Source organism: Ovis aries, chromosome 17, assembly GCF_016772045.2.
Source record: "Ovis aries strain OAR_USU_Benz2616 breed Rambouillet chromosome 17, ARS-UI_Ramb_v3.0, whole genome shotgun sequence".
Taxonomy (NCBI): domain Eukaryota; kingdom Metazoa; phylum Chordata; class Mammalia; order Artiodactyla; family Bovidae; genus Ovis; species Ovis aries.
This window is the reverse complement of record NC_056070.1, coordinates 9,906,764-9,931,865: the sequence shown is the minus strand read 5'-3', so window position 1 is coordinate 9,931,865 and position 25,102 is coordinate 9,906,764. Positions and strand designations below refer to the sequence as shown.

The 25,102-nt window shown below is 39.6% G+C and overlaps 1 protein-coding gene across 2 annotated transcripts in view; it reads right to left on the bottom strand.

Annotated features, from left to right (window-relative positions):
* NR3C2 (nuclear receptor subfamily 3 group C member 2) overlaps positions 1 to 25,102 on the bottom strand; it is a 434,797-nt gene that overhangs the window by 220,084 nt on the left and 189,611 nt on the right. For both annotated transcript variants that reach the window (XM_060400978.1, XM_004017206.6), the window contains exon 3: positions 4,516 to 4,655. In XM_060400978.1, the coding sequence (XP_060256961.1) occupies positions 4,516 to 4,655 (140 nt within the window). The remainder of the gene's footprint in view (positions 1 to 4,515; positions 4,656 to 25,102) is intronic.

Genomic DNA, 25,102 nt, shown 5'->3' with positions numbered 1-25,102 from the left:
ACTTAAAGGGAAAGGTCTGAGTGTTGAAACAGGCATCATATAATTTGACTGGCCATACCAAGATATGGACTCTTTAGCCTAACAGGTCTGCTTACAAAAATATAAATCCAGCTGACTTCACATAATAATGAGCTCTCTTCTTTTACAACACTGCAACTCTTCAGTGATTTGTGGCGGCTGTGTCTTCCAGACACTACCTGTATACTGAGCATCCAGAAACAAAATTAGGTTATAAAATAGCCTGCTGAATGTAGTCAGCTCTATTCATTGAGGGATCGCAAAGTAAAATACACATGTGATGAAACCAATGGCAATTTACAGTTGAAAAGAGACAAAGGCAGTAAAAACTCAAGAGTAGAATTAGAAGTTGCAGGTTAGATGTCAAAAGGCCTGTGTAAACTCTTGGGCCAGGTTTGCTGCTAATCTACTGACTTGCAGGGAGGAGGAGCCATTTAACCCGGAATGCTCTTATGTCATGCAGGTCCATTCATGTGTACATTCAAACATTCTTTCAGCGGCTAATAAATATCTGCAGTGTTGCTAAGTTCCAGAGATAAGGTCCTCTCCTGTCCTAAAGACATCGAACCTGGACGCTGAAATTTCACTTGGTATCTCTCAAAATTTTCTCTACTGTGCAGCCCTCACAGGTGGCACTGATCCAGTCAGCTCTGAAGGTTCATTACGGGAGTGAATGTTGGTAGTTCAGTCCATGTTGGAAAATGTGGAAAAGTCCCTCGAGGGAAATTTGAAAGACCCTCCATTCCCCCACACTTGACCCTTGGCCTCTACATTCTTTGAGAACTGCTAGTCTGGAAAGATCTTACAATTGCAAAGCCCAGTTCTATGGGCAAAAAAAAGTACTATAGGAAAAATGAAGCTGCGATGACAAAAAAATGCAGACCTAACCGTGCAATGTTACTGAATCACTTACGCGGTCCCTGTGTACAGACATGGCCGAAGAACTTCAGCATTTTGTTTTTAAAGAAGAGTCAAGATCTAATAGTTTGATGATTTATAAAATCGGCAAAAAGATCTTGTTTTCGTGCAATTTTTCAAAGCATTAAGTAGGGCAATGTTACCTTTTCCTTGTGTATATAAAGAAACTGAGGCCCAGGTAAGCTCCATAATTTGCAATAATCTCACATCTAGTGAGTGGCAAATCCGCAAATTAAATCAAGTCTTTTGACCCTAAAGCCAGCTCCACTTTCCACCACTAGGGAGAACCCTGTTTAAAACATATGTGTCGGGGTGGGTAATCATGAGTGTGTGTGTGCATGCGTGCCCACGCACGCTCATTCTTTCTCTTTTGTCGGAAAGGAAAGGTCCTAACAAACATTCAAGGCAAATAAGCAATTCAAATTAAAAAATGAAATGATACATTTCCATTGAAAGGTAAAGTAATATGACTCTGAAGTGACATTATTGGCCAAAAAAAAAAAGGTATTCCAGGTGAGGCTTCTAAGGGTTTTTATATTAAATGTTTATGAATTAAAAACAAAAAAACCCCACATCTATATATCCCACTAGACAGAACACAGAGAACATAATTTACACTTAAGTGGTGTGCAGTTCTGCTAGGTAGTCACCACTATACTATCAGACCAAGCTACTGAGAGGCATGTTCTAGCACATAAAGTCTTAATTAAGCCAACAAGCTCAAAACTCACACTGTTGGGTTTCCCCCCGTTCTCTCTCAAGTGGCCCTGGTATTGGCAGTTCCTTTAGACTTTTAGCAGACTCCCCTTCTCTCAGCTCCCTCTACGCTTAAGTGCTTAGAACCCTGTTTTTATATTCTAAAGAGGAGCTTAAGGTTAAAACCAGAAAAAAACTAGTAAATATTCAAATATAAAAGCACATATACACACTTGCAAATGTGTGTGTGTACACACACTGGGACAGTTTCTCAGTGTTTACATCACTGCCACCACGGTCACCAAGCAGGCATAAAGCACGACACACAGAGTAGGGTTTTCACAAACTTGAGGATTATGAAAAGTGGAAACGACAGATTATGAGATTTAGTTATGAGGCCTTTGGCTGGATCTAGCTTTGGAGTTGGAAGTCTCTAACATGGGTTTAAGTTTGATCTTATGATTCTGAACAGGTTAGTTGACTGGGTCTGATCCCAAATGTCTTCATTTGTAAAAAGACGAATAGAAATAACACTCATATACCATAGCTTTGTGAAATTAATGCCCTGATAGATATAATATTTTTAAAATATTTTCTTATTAAACCAAAACCCTCCGATTCAAAGATGGTCCTGTTTCTTTCACATGCACCCACGATAAGAGAGTAAGCAAATACAAATTACAAAGCAAAAGCAAGTCATTACTCTCATGAAGTTTATGTTTAAAATATATAGCCTTGTTTCACACAAGTGAGTGATAAATTATAATTCCCTAGTAAAGAGTAAATATGCTATATTAATAAAAGTTTTGAAAGGCACGCATCTAAGTTCATTATCCATTATTACTGATCGGCATTCCAGTGAAACAAAAGCGTATCCACATTTAGGCTTTTCCACATTTATATGTCCCTCAGTTATAAAAACAATTCTTTCCTTAGCTACTTCTAGAGAAACTACTTAAAGCAACAAAAACTAAGCAAAAACACCTAGAAAACCTTTTTGCAGAGAAGGGTAGCCTTTGTAAATAGCCAAAACATGGGCTCTGATAGGAAAGCTGACCTGTAGGTAGGGTAATACAGGACACTCTCTCTAAATGTCCTTCTCTCACTGCCTTATTTTTACTTATCACCTTTGTTCACCCATTAGTGAGCCTAGGGGGTAACCCTTATATTGGAAGGTATATAGTGACATTAGAAAGATGTCAGAGTCAAACCTTATTTATTTTTCTACTACTGAGTCAATCACAGAGTTAAGAAAGAAGAGGGTGGCAGAAAGACAGTCTTAAAAAATTATATTGATTTCAGTTTTATACATACTTCTTTCCGCTGTTTTCTAGAAATCAGCCTTCTTGTAACAGACCCCACCTTTTTCTCCAGGAAACGCTCATCCCCACGGTTGGTCTAAGTGGTTCAGGTTGGCCAGAACCAGCCTATCAGATCGCTGCCCTCCCCTGCCATGGTGACTGGTTTGGAGGGGGTCGTGTGAGTCAAGTCAGACTATGGAGATTCATTTGGAGGTTTTTATAATAACTCCTGGGAACTTCAAACCTCTTTCTAAAGGAGGTCTGGTGGCTGTCTTATCACCATGAGAGAAAATACATGAAAACAGAGCCAGGGCAAAGTCCAGCGATGGAGAGAATGAGACAGCGTGTGAAGGACCCGGATTAAGACCATGGCTTGCCCAAAGCCACACCCGTAAGAGTGCTTTCCACTTATGTGAGCCAATGAATTTCCATTTGTTCTTAACCCAGTTTCTGTGGAATTTTTTGTCACCTGTAACAAAAGTGCATCTCCTGAGAAATAGATACAGAACTCCTATTATCAATTCAATGCTGGGATTGGGGACTATTAAATAATTAATTGTGTAAATAACATGAATCATGTGCTATCAATTAAATAATGCAGAATCAGTCTCAGAAGCACAGAAATAACTACTCAGTCAGCTTGCTTCATCTGAGAACTAAGGACATTTCCTGTGGTCATCAGCAAAATAAAGATGAAACATTCAAATCATTTACGCTTAAAAGTCTCTAAAGCACCAATTCATCTCTCAGAAAAATATTCTGAGAAATACACCTGCAGCTATCTTAAGGCTGAACTCTTTAGTGAGAATAAGTGTCGATAACACAATACTTCTCCTGATAGCAAAAAAATTCTACACTTTGACCAGTCTTAGTACTCATCATTAATTAAACCATCTGGCCTAAATATGATGTTAATTAACTGCTTGGAAGTGAGGCTGGAGTAAGGCAGAAACAAACCAAAAGACCATTTCTTTTTAGGAAGTATGATTACTTGGACAGAAGCAAAAGGTATCCTACATATACGTAACTCTCAGGATAATTTTTCATTTAATATAGTGGTTTGAAAACTTTCAGTAAGAACAAAGCTAGGACTAAAATGGAGACATGGAATCTCAAACAGCTATTAAATGACATGATTCTGTAAGGAATACAACTTAAATTACACACATGATCCTGATATGTTTTAACTTGCCACAAACACGTATATTTATATAGAAACACAGACAAGGCAGACATACTGTTTAAAAAACGCCCTTTCAGATCATGCAAATTAAATTATGGTGACATACAATTATTTTTCTAAGTCTCAGTGAAACACAAACTCAGATAAATCAACAACCAAAAAACCAGAGTTTCTGACTGGTTGTTTCCAATTCACAATTTCAAATTTTGGCCATTAAATATTGTTCAGTGAAAAATCTCCAAGTGATTTTCAGGCAAGGCGTTATTATTATTTTTCACTGACAGATTATATCTAAAAACATTTTTGATTATTTCTCAATAATGCTATAGAGTTAACTGTGCAAGTAAACTATACACTAGGAAAAAAATGTGTAAAAGGAACACCCACGTGAACATTTACCTTCCACTGCTCTTTTGAAGAACACTTTGCAGCTGCCACAGGTTACTACCCCATAATGACATCCTGATGCCTCATCCCCACACACCAAACATATTTTGGAAGGTCTTGAGGATCCAGTAGAAACACTTCGTAAAGTAGAGCTGGGGAAAGAAATCAAGATTTAAGTAACTACACTGCAGTGGCACATTTGACATGCTGTACAGCTCACCTCAATATCTGTCATTCATCTTGGTTTCATCAATAAATTCAATAAGGTCCCATACCACATAGGAAATGAAGCCAAAACCTTCCTAAGAGGAGTAATGTATCAAGAATCCCCTATAGCAAAGCCTCTTCTCAGTACTAGGAAACCATAAACAGTCTCATGTAAACTTTTTCTTCCTTCTCCTAATTTTGAGACTGCATACCAAAAATATTATTTGCATTCTAGGTGAACAGGGAGGAGAGAAATCTTGAACCAAGTCATCATGAAAGTATTTTTGGCATCAAAGGACTATTGCAATACTTCTCAACTCTATTCACTTGGACTCAGATTGTATCTCAATTATGCTAGGTGAGAAACTCTCCCCTCTCCAAAACATTGCACAAATTAAAATTAATTCTTGTCTCTATTGCCAGCAATTTCACCCTCTAAGCTCCTGCATTTTTTCCATGTTAACTTACCTAGGCATGTTCAATTCAGTTCATTGCGTTTACTGATTTAAAGAGACATGCGTGTGTGCTAAGTCGCTTCAGCTGTGCCCGATTTTTTACAACCCTATGGACTGTAGAGCACCCCCCCTCCCCCGCCCCAGATTCCTCCATCCATGGGATTCTCCAGGCAAGAATACTGGAGTGGTTGCCATGTGCCCCTCCAGAGGATCTTCCTGACCCAGGGATCGAACCCACATCTCTTACGTCTCCTGCGTTGGCAGGCGGGTTCTTACCACTAGCACCACCTGGGAAGGGACACAGTCAACACTAAAAACAAGCCACATATGTAACTATCTAAGGTGACTTTCATGGTTACAAACTGAAGGATTCCGTTTTGAGGGATAAACTTAACCCCTGAAACAACAGTATACATGGAATACTTTTTAAGGAGACTCTTCTCAAGATATATTACATATTCCTGTACTGGTTTATGGCACAATCTGAACAAAACAATTTTAAATTCTAATAAGGTCTCATGGCTCAGTGGCAGATGTGGACCAGGCAGGTAATTTTTTTCTTTCCTGGTCTACATGCATTTATTGAATATCTACCCACAGGTCCTGCGAAAGGTCCCGAGGAAATAAATGAACTGCCCAGCTCTTGTCATCAAAGCTGGTGAAGGCGTGGAGTATTATGGTATGTGCTTAGGTGTGGGGCACAACTTTCCATACCAGCAAGGGTGGGAATACACCAGTCAGAAGGCTTCCCCAAAGCCTTCTGAGTTTTGAAGGATGATTAGACCTTAGCCAGACAAAGATGGGGCAGAGGAGGCAGAATGTGCAATACAAGCTGGAAGGCAAGAGAAATTTGAGCTGGACGTGCTGAGGAAATGTTGGGTAGATTTGTTGTATGTCACTACCATCACCTTGCTATCCAAGCTTTTGTCTCTATGTTAAACAGCAGGAACATGAAAAAAAGACTCAAAGAAAACATATCAAAAGGGTAGAATGGTTAAGTTACTGTGATGATTTCTCTATTTTCTGAATTAGCTAAAATGTGGTACTATTGCCTTGATGATTTTTTTAAAAATGATTTTATGTGTTTTAAGTACATTCTCATCAAAAACAGATGAAGGAGCAAACTGCCACTGCTCAGGCACTGCAGCATGACGGACTTTTTAGAAAATGACTTCTTAAATCAAGGGCTGAGATGATGTTCTCCAAAGTTGTTTCTCCTTCTGAGAAAAGTGCTCTTTATTATTTTTATTAGTGTCCTTTGACTTCTTTATGACATTCAAAACATTCCATTTCAGCACCAATAAATTCTTTGGCATATTAGCCAGTAAGACTCAATCCATACCCTGTCTGACTTTCCTGTGCTGCACAGGGAAGTACCAGGAAGCCATGAACAACGAGAATATAGCTTAAAAGCCATCACTAGCATGCAAGTGCTTTTCCACAACTGCAAGCATACGTGGGATTTGCACTGAACACTTTCGTGAACTTTGGTCTGGGTCCTCAAACTTAGAAGCCTCTTAACTTTAGTCTTCGGAACTCTCCTCTTCTCTCCAAACACATTTTCTTGGCAACTGCTATGCACTGAACTGTGTTCCCTGCCCACCACAAATCTGTAAGTTGAAGTCCTGGCCCCTAGGGCATCAGAGGGCAATCTTTTTTTAAAAATTGAAGTACAGTCGGTTTACAATGTTGTGTTAACTTTTGCTGAACACCAAAGAAACTCAGTGATACACGTATATATATTCTTTTCCACTATGGTTTATCTCAGGATATTGAATACCATTCCCTGTGCTATTCAGAAGGACCTTGTTGTTTTTCCATTCTACACGTGATATTGACATCTGCTAACCCCACATTAACAGTTCATCCTTTCCCTGCTGCTGCTAAGTCGCTTCAGTTGTGTCCAACTCTGTGCGACCCCATAGACGGCAGCCCACCAGGCTCCGCCATCCATGGGATTTTCCAGGCAAGAACACTGGAGTGGGTTGCTATTTCCTTCTCCAATGCATCAAAATGAAAAGTGAAAGTGAAGTCACTCAGCTGTGCCCGACTCTTAGCGACTCCACGGACTGCAGCCCATCAGGGTCCTCCATCCATGGGATTTTCCAGGCAAGAGTACTGGAGTGGGGTGCCATTGCCTTCTCCTCATCCTTTCCCTAGCCCCCTCAAACCACAAGTCTATCCTTCATGTTTGTGAGCTGGTTTCTGCTTTGTAGATAGGTTCATTTTTTGTCATGCTTTAGGTTACACATATAAGTGGTATCATGTGGCATTTGTCTTTCTCTTTCTGACTTACTTCATGGAGGATGATAATCCCTACTTGCATCCATGTTACCACAAAAGCATTAGTTTGTTCTTTTTTATGGCTGAGTAGTATACCACTGCATATATGTACCACAACTTCTTTATCCATTCATCTCTCAACTGGCATTCAAGTTGCTGCTTCCATGTCCTGGCTTTCATCAGCAGTGCTGCTATGAACATGAGGGTGCAGAACACCTTTTGAATTACAGTTTTGTCTGGATTTATGCCCAGGAGTGGGATTGCTAGACTGCATGGTAATCTTATTTTTAGTTTTTCACCTAAAACTAAACCTTATTTGGATTTAGTGGAATCTTATTTGGGAATACGGCCACAGCAGACATAGTTGGTTGAGATGGGGTCCTTCTGGAGAAGGTGGGCCCCTAATCCAGTTTGATTGATTGTTCTTACTAGAAAGAGGACATTGGGGCACAGACACACACAGGCAGAATGCTATGTGAAGATGAAGGCAGTGATACTCTTATAAGCCAAGCACGGCCAACAAACCACCAGAAGCTAGGAGAGAGGGATGAAACAGATTCTCCCCTACAGCCTTCAGAAGGAACCAACTCAGCCTACACGCTGAGCATGGCCAAGCCTACAGAACCATGAAAGGCCACATTTCTCTTATTTCAGCTACCCGATGGTGGTGCTTTATTACGCAGCCCTAGCAGACCAATACAGCAACTTGGACTCATCCCTGACTCTTTACCTCCGTTTTCGTTCTCAATCTGTTATTTCTCTTTACCCTCAGAAAGCATACATATTTGGATCACTTCCCATAGTTCCTCTGGGACCACTCTAGTCCATGCCACTAACACCTCTTCCTGGGATGTGCAGAAGCCTGCTCACTGATCTTCCTGTCTGTCCTTGTCCCCCTCCTTCTCCTATAGCTGGAATGATTCTTATTTATTTCTTTGCTCATCCAAGGGTTTTCGCTTATACTCGGAGGAAAAGTCAGGGCCAACCTATGACCACAGGGCCCCAGTATGGTTCCTATAACTTTACTAACCTTTCTCACATGCCTGCTGTCCTTCAGGAACACTGGTCTCCTTGCCAGACCTCAAACACACCGGGCATGCACCCACCTCAGGGCCTTTGCACGTGTTGTCCTCTGTTCACCTAGATATGTATGTCCCCTGCTTCTTCCGGGTTTCATCCCAATGTTATTTCCTCAATCAGTCCTTCCCTGACCTCTCTACCGAAAACACTTGTTCTTCTGAACCCCCTTCCTCTTTGGCTTTACTTTCTCCCTAGCACACGTCACCACTGAACATGTTGTCTATTTCCCTTCTTTGGTCTGTTTATTTTCCTCTTTATTTTGCTTCACTCACACAAGAAGGTAAATTCAACAGGGGCCTGGATCTGTGTCTGTGGTTCTTTGCCACTGTGTCCCCAGAGCATGGCACAGTCCTTGGTACATATAAGGCTCCTGCTGAACACTTGGGATAAATGAGTGGTCTAGGATGACTGGCCTTTTCACAACCATCATCAGTTTTGAGCTCCTACTGCACTCCTTACATACAAGAATGTGCTTGGTTCTTAACTCTCTTGAGAAAAGTATATAGTGGAACTGAATTAAGATAAAATCAAACAGAAGCATCAAAAAGATGCATTATGAATCCTAATTAAAACAATAACTTGGCCAATGATAGAATTAAAGCAAACCTGGGTTATTTTCCCTTCTTGTCTGCTGACATCTCTCAATTACAAGAGGGCCTCCACATACCTCTCGGCGGTGCTCTGCTTCTTCGGTGTCTGTAATAGTCTACTGAGCTCACTCTCTATTTCTGAGGCTCTTTTCTCACTGTCTTGATCACCAGTGTAGATTTTCTTCAGTGTTCTACCTTTGAAGGTGAAGGTGAAGGTGAAGTCGCTCAGTCGTGTCCGACTCTTTGCGATCCCACAGATTGTAGCCTACCAGGCTCCATCATCCATGGGATTTTCCAGGCAAGAATACTGGAGTGGGTTGCCATTTCCTTCTCCAGAGGATCTTCCCAACCTAGGGATCGAACCCTGGTCTCCCACACTGTAGGCAGACGCTTTACCATCTGAGCCATTATTCTCATTTCTACAGTTTATCTCGATGATCTCATCTACTTATCCCAGCTCAGACAGCTCTCCTAATGAACGATTCCTGAATTTTCACATTCAACTCCACTTTTCCCCGATGTGCCAATTTTATGTGTCCACTCCACTTCCTTTATAAAACTGCACTGCCTCTGTCTTCTTCTGGCTTCAGGAAGGATACTGCCATCTGCGAGGCACCCAGGTTGAAACATCCACTATCACATCTACTCAGTTACCAAGCCCTGCTGGTCCAGCCTTGACCCACTTCCATCACTTCCCCGCACTCTGTTGGGAAGCCCACTTCGGACCCTCATCACTTCCTCAGGGTTCTCCCTCAACCCCAGCCTCCCTTCCAGTTCATTCAACGGTGGCTGACAAATGACACTTCCTGTTACAGAGCTCTGATTCTTTCCAGGTTAGAAATATTCCACCATGCCACCATACACGATAATGCTTGTGTGACTCTGCCTTCTCCTGCAGGTCCTCTCACGCTTGTGCTCACCACACTGCAATCTCCCCATCCACGGGCTTGGGCACCATCATCTGTATACCCACCCCCAGTCCAACTCCTGGAAAACCCGACCATCCTTCAAGGGTCCCTGATGTTCTCCCGGCAGGACACACCCCTCTCTGTTCTCATGATTTGCTTTTGCATTTTGCTAATCCCCCTGCCTCAGCGGTCATCACTTCTGCCCTGACACTCTTGATTGGAGCACTCATTTTAAACCCTCGAGGGCAAAGACCTTGTCCTCTGCCTCTCCATGCTCTATGCTGCCATTAGTGTCATGCTGAGACTGCTTATTGAATGAATGAAATCACACCCTTAATCTCATCACAGCAGAACATAAATTTCCAAAAGGAGATTTTTACAGCAGGTAAATTAATGAGGCCAAGGTTATAGGTTCAATTCCCCTATGGTTCATTTAGCTTTGCACAGAGCAGGGAAAAAGGCATCCAGGGAGACAGACTACCCTCAAAAGCTCAGCAAGCCATCCCACAACCAAGTGCATTATTAACACATAAGACAGGCCATAATGGGTGGACGGGTCAGGAAAACTCCTGTCTCCACTGACATCCTATCATGTGATATCTCTGAAACTGAAAGATGGTACATGGTTGGGAGGGTATCCATCCAGTTTTAAGAAATGCATTACCACATTTTTTAAGTGGGAACAGGGAGGAGAGAAAGTTTTTATCAGAACACAAAGCTCACTGAGTGACTCTGAACGTCAGAATTTCTTTATAGTATGCACAAGACATTAACATCTTATTACAGCTAAGCATCTTCATTGGATGTGAGCTCCAAACATACAGGGGTAGAGGCAGGAACAGGGACTTAGCAAGAAAGCCTCCTGTTCTCGGTTCAGCTTAGCCGCTAACTGCTAAAACCTTAACAAAGCCGCCTTTCCTCTTCGGGCTATACTTCTCACCATAAAAAAGGTTGAATAGGTGATCTCTAAGATCTTTTTTAAGATATCCTTTTAAGATAAAGATGAGCACAAAAGATAAATGGAACAGCCTGTCATAATAAAGTTTTATCCAAAAAATGGACTTCAAGTTCAAATTATAGACAGTGTCCTATACACAGCCATTCTTTGCTCTGGTTCAGCAGAAAAACGTCTACATGTAAAAACTTACTCTTTCTAGAATAGCTAATCCTATGGCACTTAAAATCTTACTTGCAGCCATATGAGTGCTATGCTGATTTTGCTTGAAATTTCTGTAGACATGTATGTACTCAAATGGTACTCCACCTGCTAAAAACCATTTTAATATTAAAGAGTTGGGAAAATTTTCCCAACCCGGTCATTTTTTGTCTTGGTAATCAAAGAAATATTGTTCTCAGAAAGAATTTTATAATCAGACAAAGGTAGTTCATAGGACTGAACACATACGTTAAAGTATCATTAAAGCAGAAATGAGTGAGCATTGTATTTCCACTTGTAAAGACAAGTGTCTCTCTTTGGGAAATACAAGAAAGATGCAAGTATTTTCAGCACCAAAGAGAACAGTTCTAATGATTCAGTGAAGAGTTGAAGAGGTTAATCAAAGGTTCATGCTGATTTTTGTGACAACTGGAGGGGGCTATACTAACCCATCATTAAAAACACTTACTGGGCTAGCTTTCTTCCCCAAATGGCTGGATGTTTAGGGAGAAGCAGTAAGAAGCTGTGCAAGAAAAAGGAACTTTTACTGATCAAAATATAACTGGAGGATCTGGCTGTGAATGCTAACGCACCACGTTCTGCTTTCCCAGGAACCACTGTGTTGTTTCCCATCTTCAGAACAATTACTGAACAATACTGCAGTGATTGGCCCACTATTCAGTGACCAGAATTCTTCATACAACAAGAACACTCTGTCTCATTTCTGAAGCCCACTCAGTAAGAATTAAGCAAACCTGTCTTTTGTACTTTCATTTAATCAGATAGATGCTTTTACCAACATCCCTAGCTGCTGAAAAGTTTCTTTCCACGTGCAATCAATTCAAGCATTCATTCAGCAACCTAGAGCAAAGTGAGAATTCAGAGGCATATGCAAATAATACTTCAGGAAACATCCTTCTATTGCTGGTGTCTAAATTGTTCATTAATGGAGCTATTCATTGAAAGCCTGACATGCTCCTCCTTTTTTAGGCACTCGGATGAATGAGAAAATTCCTATTCGCATGGAGTTTTTACCACAGTAGGAGAAAAAGGCAATACAGAAATAAGGAAATAAATTCAGATAGTGGTAAGTGCTTTGAAGAAAATGACAGAGGTCAAGATTGGATGGGGCACTGGAGGGTTAGGATTCTTTAGAAAGGTAGCCTGCGAAGGCTGCTTTGGGGAGACTGAAAGGACACAGGAGCCGACTGTGCAAAGGTGACAAAGAAGGGAAGAGAAAGTGTAAATTCCCGGAGGGAGGAATGAGCATGACATGGTCCAGAGATGGGAATGTGGCTGCAAGGAGGCAGGGAGATGGGAGGAGGCAGGAGTGGGCCCAGGAGGACAGAGAGGGACCACACGGGTCTCCAGGGCTGTGACGATGACTCAGGGTGCTATTTTCAGCACCGTCACGAGGGATGTGAATATTGAGATGTTTTAAGCAGAAGGGTAACATGATCTGAGTGACATTTAAAAATCAGACTTTGGCTGCTGCCTGGAGAATGGACTACAGGAGTGGGTGATGTTGGAAGCGGGGAGACCAGCTACAACGACTCCGGCAATTATCCAGGCAGGAGATGATAACAGCTTGGATTCAGCTTAAAGGACTGAAGACAGTGAGAAATGGCCTTTTCATTCTTAAAGTAGATGGTACTGACCAGACTTACAGAAAAATTATATGCTGGTGCTACTTATATTTACACAGTGGAGTGAAGAGCAGTTTTGGTGGTTCAGGGGAGTTTGTTTTGGACCTGACCATGGTAAAACAGCATCAGTATGTTCTGTTCCTATTTTTGTAAATAATACAATAGCAATAATATCAAATGATAATCTACCCATAGAAAAAACTGCGAGCAAGCATATCAGGTTACTTAACCATTCTGGGCCAGTTCTGTCATTTGATAAGCAGTGATAACAAGTTGTACCTTATAGGGTTCTTATAGATTAAATGACTCAAAACAAACATATATATATGTGTGTGTGTGTATACATATTTTTTTAGGAATCCAATTTTTATTGTAAAAAAACAAAGTATTTTCTTTTCCATCATGGTTTTTATTACATGATAACGAACATAGTTCTTTGTGCTATACATTAGGACCTTGCTGTTTAGTTTGCGCATACTAGTTTGTATCTGCTAATCCCAAACTTCTAATTTATCCTTCCCTCACCCCCTTTTCCCCTGGTAATCGTACATTTGTTTTCTAGGTCTGCGAGTCTATTTCTGTTTCATAAATCAGTTCATCTGTGCCATATTTTAGATTCCACATATACATGCTATCATATGGTATTTGTTTTCCTCTGATTCACTTCATTTCATATGATAATCTCTAGCTCTATCTATCTATGTTGCTGCAAATGGCATTATTTCATTCTTTCCTATGGCTAAATTAATCAGTATACTCAAGAGCACTTACAACATTGTCACACATTTAGTGATATTTAAATTCTGGCCAGTATGAATCGGTATTACAGAGACATTATTACTTTGCCAATAAAGGTCCATCTAGTCAAAGCAATGGTTTTTCCAGCAGTCATGCATGGATGTGAGAGCTGGACTATAAACAAAGCTGAGCGCCGAAGAATTGATGCTTTTGAACTGTGGTGTTGGAGAAGACTCTTGAGAGTCCCTTGGACTGCAAAGAGATCCAACCAGCCCATCCTAAAGGAGATCAGTCCTGGGTGTTCATTGGAAGGACTGATGTTGAAGCTGAAACTCCAATACTTTGGCCACCTGATGTGAAGAGCTGATTCATCTGAAAAGACCCTGATGCTGGGAAAGATTGAGGGCAGGAGGAGAAGGGGACAACAGAGGATGAGATGGTTGGATGGCATCGCCGACTCAATGGAATGAATTTGAGTAATCTCCGGGAGCTGGTGATGGACAGGGAGGCCTGGCATACTGCAGGCCATGGGGTCACAACAGTCGGACACGACTGAGTGACTAAACTAAACTGATTACTGACTGGCACAGTAACAGAACCACAGACAGTTCTACTCTTCTATATCGTATTTTTCTGTTATGCAAGCATGCATAACATTGGTTAGCAGCAGGAAAAAAAGGTTTTTAAAAATACAGCGTAAGAGAATGGTACAACAATAACCATACTGATTATTTACTGTATAGGCAGTGTCCTGTGTGAATACAGACTCAAGCATCCGTTTAAAAAATTCCGGTTCCTCTCTTCCTGTACATGTAACTGGGAACAGCCCCATAAGGTTGTTAGGATAAACAATTATTGAGATTCAAACATATACTTTTTTATATAGAGAAAAATAAATTTAAGAATCTGGAGGACACTCAGTATACAAAAAATACATTTCAAAAACAAATCAACTCTTAATAACTAGTGTACTAAAATCCTTATTTTCATCTACACACAAATCAGGCAAAAAACCCACTTTTTTTTGCTATTTCCTTTCGTTTTAATAAACATATATTTTGAGTCACAATTTTTAACCTGAGGTATCTCACTGTAGTTTTCCCATTATTTAGGAGGAATGTTTGGGAGTGATTCTTGTGGTCTATTTTCTTTAATGGTTTTATTTTTGACAATAAGATCATTAATGTCTCAGGAGATGATTCATCACTAAATAAGATTCCTTCTCTTAAGATGCTATTCATAGTGTATTCATATCAGTTCAGTCACTCAGTCATGCCTGACTCTTTGAAACCCCATGACCCACAGCACACCAGGCCTCCCTGTCCATCACCAACTTCCAGAGTTCACCCAAACTCATGTTCATTGAGTTGGTGATGCCACCCAACCATCTTATCCTCTGTCATCCCCTTCTCCTCCTGCCTTCAATCTTTCCCAACATCAGGGTCTTTTCAAAAGAGTCAGCTCTTCACATCAGGTAGCCAAAATATTGGAGTTGCAAGCTTCAACATCAGTCCTTCCAATGAACACCCAGGGCTGATCTCCTTTAGGATGGACTGGTTGGGTCTCCCTGCAGTCCAAGGGACTCTCAAGAGTCTTCTCCAAAACCACAGTTCAAAAGCATCAATTCTTCTGAGTTTAGCTTTCTTCACAGTCCAACTCTCACAACCATACATGACCACTGGAAAAACCATAGCCTTGACTAGACGGACCTTTGTTGACCAAGTAATGTCTCTGCTTCTTAACGTACCATGAAGTGTACCACAAAGTGTATCATAGACAGGAATTAAATAATTGGTTCACATCTTTCAATCTCAGGTACATAAATAAAATTTACAGATACAGTTACCATACAGCTACCTGATACGGAAACTTCAAGGATATGAATAGTTTGGAAAAGAAAATGTAAAGCACAACAATGGCTGATTAGTCTTTTCAATTTACTTTAGTTTGTTTTCACAACAGTTTACACCATTAGTAACATTCATTACAGTGGCTCTGTTTAATAAGGTAAGTATTTTCTACATACTAAATTTCATTTAAGTGAATGCAATTTTCCCTTAAAAAGATTTAAAATAATAATCAACAGAGGGTAGCTTCAGCACAGCAGGGAAGTATTTTGGTAGAGATCTAAAAGGAAGAAAAAGGCAAGAATATGCTGGATTATAGGAAGCTTAAGCCCACCCTAATATGTGCAAAATTTCATTTTAAAGATAAGAATCTATGCTAGAAGGGCATTCAAGTGACTTTTTATCCTTCAATTATGGCTAAACAAATTCACATTTGATCAAAATATGCAAAATCTATTTTTTTGGGAAATAGGGCAAACATTTAAATCTAGCTGAAAATGTATGTTTTAACAAAACAAATGATCAAGTGCAATTACTGGCCACTGTACAGTTAATGAATCATTTTATTCAAATGATTTTTTTTTACTAAACAAAAGCTATGTGAAAGTACTTCTGAGAACACAAAGATAGCAAATGGCTTTTATTCTCAACGAATTTACACTCTAGGTAAGACCTGGAGACTGATAAATATTAAAGTCACTGCGTAATAGCAGTCATCCATAGCTTAAAAAGGGCTTCCGAGATAGCTCAGTTGGTAAAGAGTCTACCTGCAATGCAGGAGACCCTGGTTTGATCCGTGCGTCAGGAAGATCCACTGGAGAAGGGATAGGCTACCCACCCCAGTATTCTTGGGTTTCCCTTGTGGCTCAGCTGGTAAAGAATCCACCTGCAATGTGGGAGACCTTGGTCTGATCCCTGGATTGGGAAGATCCCCTGAAGAAGGGAAAGGCTACCCACTCCAGTACTGTGGCCTAGAGAATTTCACGACTGTCCATGGGGTAGCAAAGAGTCATACATGACTGAGCGACTTCCACTTTTCATGGCTTGAAAAGAAATCATAATCCACAGAGAGTCCAATAACTTGCAGTTGGGTTGAAGGAAAACTTCATGAAGAAACTGGGCAAGGTGAAAATGAGCTAGACCAAGAAAAAAGTCCAGACAAGGACAAATGCATTGGAATCCAGAACTCGAGTTATTGTTATACCCTGACAAATGTGGAGAAAGGCCCAAATCATGCGTCTCTAAGACCAGATTCAGTAGCTAGAGATGGTTCTAGGATCATGAATTGAAACACCTGGTAGACAATTAAAATAGTGACATGGAAAATAAAGAGAGATGGGTACAGAGATCTACCACGCTGACAGACACTAATTGACGACAACTTTAATACATTCAATACAGACAATGGCAGCAAAAAGGGCTGATAAATTGGAAGAAAACTAAGGACCACTGAATGGAGGAAGCAGTTGAAGAAGAGAAAGGTTGGGACGTACTAAAGAGGTAGTGACTTTTTGAGATTGGGAACTCTAGATTATATTCATGGAACAATGAATGAAGTCACCCAGGCAAAAGGTGAAATTAGGAGAAAAGGAGGCCACAGATGGAAACCTGCAGAAAACACATTTCTGGTTAGGCAGGGAAAGAATTTGCTAACAAACCTGAGGAAGGAAGACCAAAGAGGCAGGAAGGAGAGGATACAGCGTCTTGGAATCAAAGGCAGGAGATCAAGAAGGGTGGACCAACAGTGTTTGATGCCGTCAAGGGAACAAGACTAAAGGTGGACAGCTGGGATGTGGTCACTGTTGACCTTAGTGACGGTGGTTTCTCCTGCATACATAAGATACACATATAAGCCTTATGAAAGAGAATCTTCATCTTCTCTGCTAAGAAGTTTCCACATTTAGGGAAATTGTTTTTTTCATAAAACTATTACCTGGTAACTTGAGCTCATAAAAAGTCTCTAAAGCTCTAACACCAATCATCTCCAGAAACACTTACTGAGCATATATATGCCAATCAGTGGTTGCTAATACAATGACCAAGTATATGTGCTAAAGAATGCGTCCACATTTTATTTTGCCTCTGTAGACACTGGCATGTGTGTTTATTTACATTATAAGTTAGTAAATGTATTTAGAATCCCCACAGAAGGAATCATGAGCTAATCACACAATCAATGGGTCAGTACTTTATAAAGTATGTTTGAAGGAGATTACCATCAAATACTTGCTTGAGTGTAAAGTTATTATTTTAAGAAGATTATCACAAACTGCTTGCTTGACTGTTTGTAATGACATGACTTTGCTTTTGAAACATACTATAAACAGAAACAGCCTCGCAGACTTAGAAAACAAACTTATGGTTACCAAAGGGGAGGGATAAATAAGGAGGTTGGAATTAACTATATGCTGTATATATAACAACAGATAACCAACAGGGACCTACTGTATAGCACAGGGAACTGTATTCAATATTCTGTAGCAATCTATACGGGAAAAGAATCTGAAAGAGGATGAATATATGTTTACATACAACTGAATCCCTTTCTGCACACGTGAAACTGATCCAACACCATAATTCAACTAGCCTCCAATATAAAATAGAAATTAAACTGAAAAAGTAAACAGAAATAAAAATTGTGAGAAAACAAACACACCATAAATATTAAACCTGATATAAGTTTTTTCCCTGAATTTCGCTAAGACACGGACTTAGAGGCTGTTGCAGCGGCCTGAGACACTGAGCTCTGATGGGCACTGGGCCGAGCTATGGGTCCTGAGTCTGAGTCAGTTAGAAATTACTGAGTTCAGTATGCTTATCACAGTTGCAAGAAGTTGATGGAAAAACATGCTTCACTGTGGCCTTTCTGAGCAACAGAATATGGCTTCTTTTTATAAATTTAAGTAATGAGTCCACAACTCCAGCTGCTTTTTCTCTGAGTTGCCTTCAATTCTAGACATAATCATTTTCATCGCCACTGGTATTGCTCTCTGACCGCTGCGAAGTAAGACTCATATGTAAGTTCACAGAGGTTTTGCAAATGGCACCTCGTATGCTACCTGCCTCATACTCAGGATTCTCACATGGGGTAGAGAGGTAGCCTTCATTATTTCAACAGCTTACATGTGACCGATTTAGAGAAGCTCATTGCAAAATCTATAAATTAACGACAATATTCTAGCACTTTTCCTGATGGGGCACCATGCCATATTTACTTCAAATCTACTCAATATCTGATTTTGAGCAGCGTTATCACCCTTGAAATATTAAAAATAGCATCTTTTTTACATTTAATTTTTATTTTATATGATTTACAATTTTTGTTTTATTTTGATTTACAATGTTGTGTTATTTTCAGGTGTAGAGCAAGGTAATCGATTCAGATATACATATTCATATATCCATTCTTCTTCAGACTCTTTTCCCATATAGGTTATTATAGAATATTGAGTTCCCTGTGCTATACAGTAGGTCCTTTGTTATTATCTATTTTATAAACAGTTATGTATATATATTCATCTCCATCTCCTAATTCATCCCTCCTACCCACCTTTCCCCTTTGATAATCCTGAGTTCGAAAACAGCATCTTAGTACAACATCAAACGTCTGAAGAAATGTTTGTATCAACTGAATCAAATAAATTCCTTCTTTACCATCTCAGTGTCTGAATAATCAATGAGGTATCATCATTTGAGAGTTAAGGGGAAAAAATGAAAAATAAATCCCCAATAATAAGCTTATTTTCTTAGGGTTAATTCTATAATTGTGAAATGACATCACTGCATTCAGATAAGCTTAATACCTGAAACGATCTTTCAATAAAGGTATAAGGAATCTATCAGGAAAAAAAAAAAAAATCCTTCCCATTCATACCTTAGCTTTTAACAGGCAAAAAAATATGTCCCTTTTCAAAACACTAATGAATTTTTCTAGTTACGAGGGTTTTCTTCATGGGAGCCTAAGTCTAACCACACACAAAAAGAGCCACTCTGTCCTCATTCTGCTTGAAGGCAGGGTGACTAGGGGCTGCTCCTGTCTGTAGACAGCACCACAAAGAGAGGTTTGGTCAGAGCTGCCAAATGCTGATCAGGGAAATGACCGACCTCACCGATAAGCTCTGAAAAGAAGGCACGCGTGCTCAAGAGGAACACACGTACCCTTGAACATGCAGGAATTTTCTGCTGTGCAGGTATTCTTCATTAGCAATGCCCTCGGAAGAAAATGACAGAGGCTTTAAGTTGGAGTCAGCATAGGGCACTAGTCAGTAGACTTGGTGACTGCGTCTGCAAAGAAATTCAGAGGCGCCCCGTCGACCCCGCCCCCACAGTCTTCAGCACCCAGGGATCAATGCTATACTGTTCCATCAAAAGTTGCCTATGCTCGCCTTGAAGCTCCCTACAGAGCTCCCTTTCAAATTTCTCCCACTCAAGCACAGTTTGCAGGATTAACCCATGTGAAATTGCTGTGCTCCTATGTTTTTTACCTGCAATTCAGGCATTTCTTACAGTTTCATTTAACACATTTCTGCCACAGGCTTTAATGATAAAACTAGGGTCTATCACAGTACAGCATTTCCAAATCAATAAAATGATCATCTGCTCTTATGTGGGCAACAGCATTCTATTAAGCTTGGTGGTCTCAGGTCTTCAAAGCAACACACGCACTATTGAAGTGAACTTTAATACTGCTTATTCCAATTGCTTACTGCTTATTCCACACCCAGACCACTGAGTTTCCTTCCATTATCATGTAACCCAGCAATTTTGACTATAATTTAAAAAAAAACGTTGTGTCATACTTTGTTCATTTTTGTTCTGATCAATTTCATCACTTTTACTTTTTTTCAGGTGAAACGCTAGTTTAAAAAAGTTAAATAAAACTGCATGCTCATTTCCTGACCTAACATGAACAGAACAATGACAGAATCCTGTATACTTTCTTCGGGGATTTATTATTCTTAGGGTTTGATGTTTGGGGCTGTTTCTTTGATTGCCTCCCTCCAAAAACACGTGATGCCCAAGGTTTCAGAAAGGCTGCCTTTTGGCTAGCAAAGATCATACGCACCCATGTGCTGACTCAATGTTGCTCCACGAGGTACATAAAAAAACAAAGGTACATAAAAATGCATGATTTATTTATTTCATGAGCAACCATTTTGTTCAGATTATCTTGTAAGCTACTTTAATCCTAAGAAAAAAAAAAAAAAAGGAAAATATATCTACCAAATACCCTGCTTGTTCTTCCTTTCCTTTCTAGCTCTGTCTTCTGTCTCACTTCCTCTGCCTAACCCCACTATCGTACATATTTTGGCTTTGAGAAAAAAGCTACTATCATCATCAGAGATGTAAGTATATTTGGCCTTCATAGAACAGACGTTAGCACTTCCCTGGTGGCTCAGCGGTAAAGAATCCACCTGCCAATGCAGGAGACATGGGTTCAATCCCTGGGTTGGGAAGATCCCCTGGAGAAGGGAATGGCTACCCACCCCAGTATTCTTGCCTGGAGAATCCCAAGGACAAAGGAGTCTGGTGGGTTACAGTCCATGGGGTCACAAAAGGGTCGGACATGCTTAGCAACTAAACAACAATGCAAACACTAAACGTGCTTAAATATTTACATTGAGAGGGTCATTTAGATATTTGTCAGTAGTGGGCCCAGCCTTTCCTCTAGCTACCTCACTTATCCTTTCCTCATTTCCTCCAGGTCTCTTTCCAAGCCCAGAGGTCATGCGCTGTGAGCAATAAGGTGCTGAACAGCTGATCTGTCCCTCCTTTCATTCACTTGACACCGTTGCTAAGCACCTAGCATATGCCAGCATTGTTCTAAGTCCTTGACCAGTTATCAAAATCCACTAAAATCCCCACAATTTGAAGTCATGTTCTTGGACAGGAATGAGGGTGGGGTGGCCAGGGGAGCGGACAAATCTCTACTGGAAAGCAGAGGAATACTGATATATGTATTAACTTCTGTGTCCATGTGAAATTATTTTCCTCACTCTTACAAAATATATCAAGCTTGCTTGAAAGAGTGCTTCCTCAAACGCAAGAAAAATCAAAATGAAAAGTCTAGATTCAGTTAACTCAGTGTAACTTCTACTTCTTAAAACTGAGATGAGAGATGTGAGATTAAAGAAAGTGCCCCCAAGAGTACTGAATCAGGATTTAAAGACACACTTTCACTGTTTAGTCATGGTGTGTGTGAGAAAATGCCTTTGGAATTTAAGTAAATATGCAAGTCTTTCTTGCTTTCAGTAAAATGTGGTTGTCCTTCAAATAAAAGGTACTCATATTTTTACAGTTGGCATTAATACTCCATTTAATTATCTTCCAAGGTTGTGAAAATCTGTACTTAACAAAAGACAACTGTTAACTTGCCCCAAAATAACTTTGATCATTTTCCTGATGTTCTTAAAAGCAATCACAGAAGTATTTCCCAAAAGTTAAAAAAAATCAAGTTAGGCTTTTGCTTTTGGAATGGATCTGAGAAAAGATGAAGGGGGTTTTTAAAATGAGGCAAATGGCATTGCTATCAAAGCAAATGTGACATTGTTTAGTGGTCAGAAGTAGTTCCACCAGAGCTGGTGAAAAAAATTTCAGAATGCCTAAAAATAGTGAGGAAAGGTGGTGATGCTGAGGAAGGGCGTTCCTCTAGTTTTAACAGCAACAAGGCAAGAGGCAGTGGACAAGTCGCTTAGGTCTATCTTGCTTCAAAAATGTCTCCATGTCAACTACTGCTGGAGGAGGAGAAACAGCCGGATGGCCATGATACCACGCTGATGACTGATTGTCAGAGGTCTGAGGCAATGAGTGGCCTTTCTCTATTACAGGGAATTCCCTAAAATAAGCTTTACTAAGCCTCCTATATTTTATCTCAGTGCCATAGAACTAGGATTGCTAGATGTCCCAACTTGATTTCAAGGACACTGCATATATCCTCTTTCAAAACTGGGCCATAAATACCTGTTTGTAATAAAAATTTAAAAATCTGAATCCGCATTCCCTTTCTAGAGCTTGAAACACTCTACCAATCTCTTTGGTAAAGATTAATATAAAATATTTTCAAATAGAGGGAACATAATACAGATGTTTTTTTCATTTTCTTTATTTTCAGTTTTTTTTTTTAATTTTAAAATCTTTAATTCTTACATGAAAGTGGAAGTGTTAGTCACTCTGTCAAGTCTGACTCTTTGCAATCCCATAGACTATAGCCCTCCAGGCTCCTCTGTCCATGGGATTCTCCAGGCAAGAATACTGGAGTGGGTTGCCATGCCCTTTTCCAGGGGCTCTTCCCCACACAGGGATTGAACCTGGGTCTCCTCCATTGCAGACAGATTCCTTCCTGTCTGAGCCATTGGGAAGTCCATCACAGTGTTGGGACAGGTAAATCCTGTGGTGTCAAAGTCTGCCTCACCTAGGGAGCCTCCCCAGCTTCCCCAGGGGCACTGGAGCCCTGCCTGCCCTCCCTCAGCCCAGACCAACAAGCAGCAAAAGACAGGCCAACATGCTCAAGAGGCAGGAGGAAGCCGGTGCACGGAAAAACGACAAGTTAATGCAGGTAAGAAAATCAGGAGAGAAAAGCTCTAAAAAAATAAAAGCATGGAGCATAAACTTTCCAAATATGTTAAGTGTTTGAAGGGAACTACAGTTAAGAACAGATGGACGGCCAAAGAGACAAGGGAAAATAATTTATTGGAGTTCTAGAAGGGTGGGTATATACAAGTTTAGTCAGGATAGTTACCCAGACATAGTCTGTATTTCCAAGGGAAATAATGGTAGGAATTGATCTGAGACAGAGGGAAACATAATTCTGAAATATGTGTTCAAGTTCACTGTTTATCTTCTGGGCAGAGAAGACTATTTGTTTATTGAAATAATTATAGCCATACTAAATGGAAAGATCAATGATAAAGTGATAATGTAAGAAGTTAAAAGCAGAAAAAAGGATGTGTTAGAAGAATTTTCCACCATGTTTGTAAAATATTATAATTTTGTGAATTCTAAAATAAAGTTAAAAATTTGGTTCACTTTTATTTTCAAGATTTAAATTATAGAAGCACATAGGAGTTTGAGGGATTAAAGTTGCTGTAAAGTAGATTATGCTAACCTTATATCATAAACCATATGAAAAATATAAAATATTTAAAGTAATGTATGTATGTAAAATGTACTTACCTATATAAAATTAAAATGAAAATAATTACAAGCCATTCATACAACTAATAAGAAGAAAATCTGGATTTTTATAAAAGTCAACAGAATCCAAGCAATTCTGAACAAACTTCTAATTCAATTTATAATCCCTAAAATAGGGAAAAGTATTTCAACAGGCTTATTTAAATAAACCATTATATATTAATAATATAAAATCTGATTGTAATGGACATGGGATAATTTGGCTTGTGGGATTTCACAGTCCTACTTGATTCTTATTCATAAACTTTTCCCTTAAACAAGTATGAAAATCATCCTAAAATAAACAGAGTGTAGCGAACTCGATGGAAAATTTTCACCTCACTCAGAACCTTGCAATCCTTACTGTAAACATCTGAGGAGAGCCTTAATGTGTTTCACCTGGGGACAGGGAGTGGGGAAGGAAGCGCACGGGAGTGAGGTGCTGTTTGGTTGGTGATTTCCTGTTAACCACTGAAATTCTGCATACAAATTAGTAATTGGGGGCTCTGATTAACTTGGATCTATTTAACTGTGTGTTTTGGGGGTGTGTTTAAAATGCACACAACTGTGACGTAACGGGTCCTGTGACACGCATTTTATAGATCCTGAAGTTGACCCAGAATCTAGTAATGAGAGTCCAAAGATAGGGGAGTTTACACTTATTACTCACAGTTGAAAAAAATTTAAAGATCTAGTTTTAGAGAGCTAAACAAATAACGACATTACAGTAACACGGGGACAAGTACTTCCCCTTCCTAACAATAGGTACAGTCCTAGCAAACCTCACCCAAAACCAGAGGAAAGATCACCGTATGGTAACGCTTTTGTGACTGGATGTGTGACGGGATAAAACAGATAAGGATGGACACCCCCCCTCTCCCCACAATTAGTAATATAGGCTGTTCCTGAGAAACAAATGCCATTCATTCACAAGGGTACCACAATTTCCTATTATTTGTTCAAGAGAAACAGTGGTAATATTGTAAAGAGTTACTATATTTCTTTTATGTCATGAAATGACTTACTGCTGAGTTATAACATTAATATTATAACCCAGTGATAAATTTCTCTTTTATAAACAATTTCAAGGATACTGACAGCCATTTTTAACTCTAGTTAAAATAACTAATTACATGTGTTTATACATTATTTCAAGTAAGATAAAGACTCATTGTAATTTACTATGTGTTCATTGACTTGATAATACCATCTATTAAATTTGTTTCACTTGATCTTTAGAAGTAAATATCCAATTTCTAAAAGGAACGAAAATATTCATTAATAATAGTTTTTGGATTGTTCTTTAATAATCAAACGTTTTAGGGGAATTAGATACTTACTAGAAACTTAAAGATCAGTATTCACCTCACTTTTTGATAAGTATTAGCATAAAATCCTACAAAATGGAATATTTTCATATTAAAAGTTTAAATTTCAGTTCTGAAAGAATTCTAGTCTGTTATAATGTTGTAAAATTAAGCAAAATAACGAATACCCAAAGAAGACATTTAAAGACT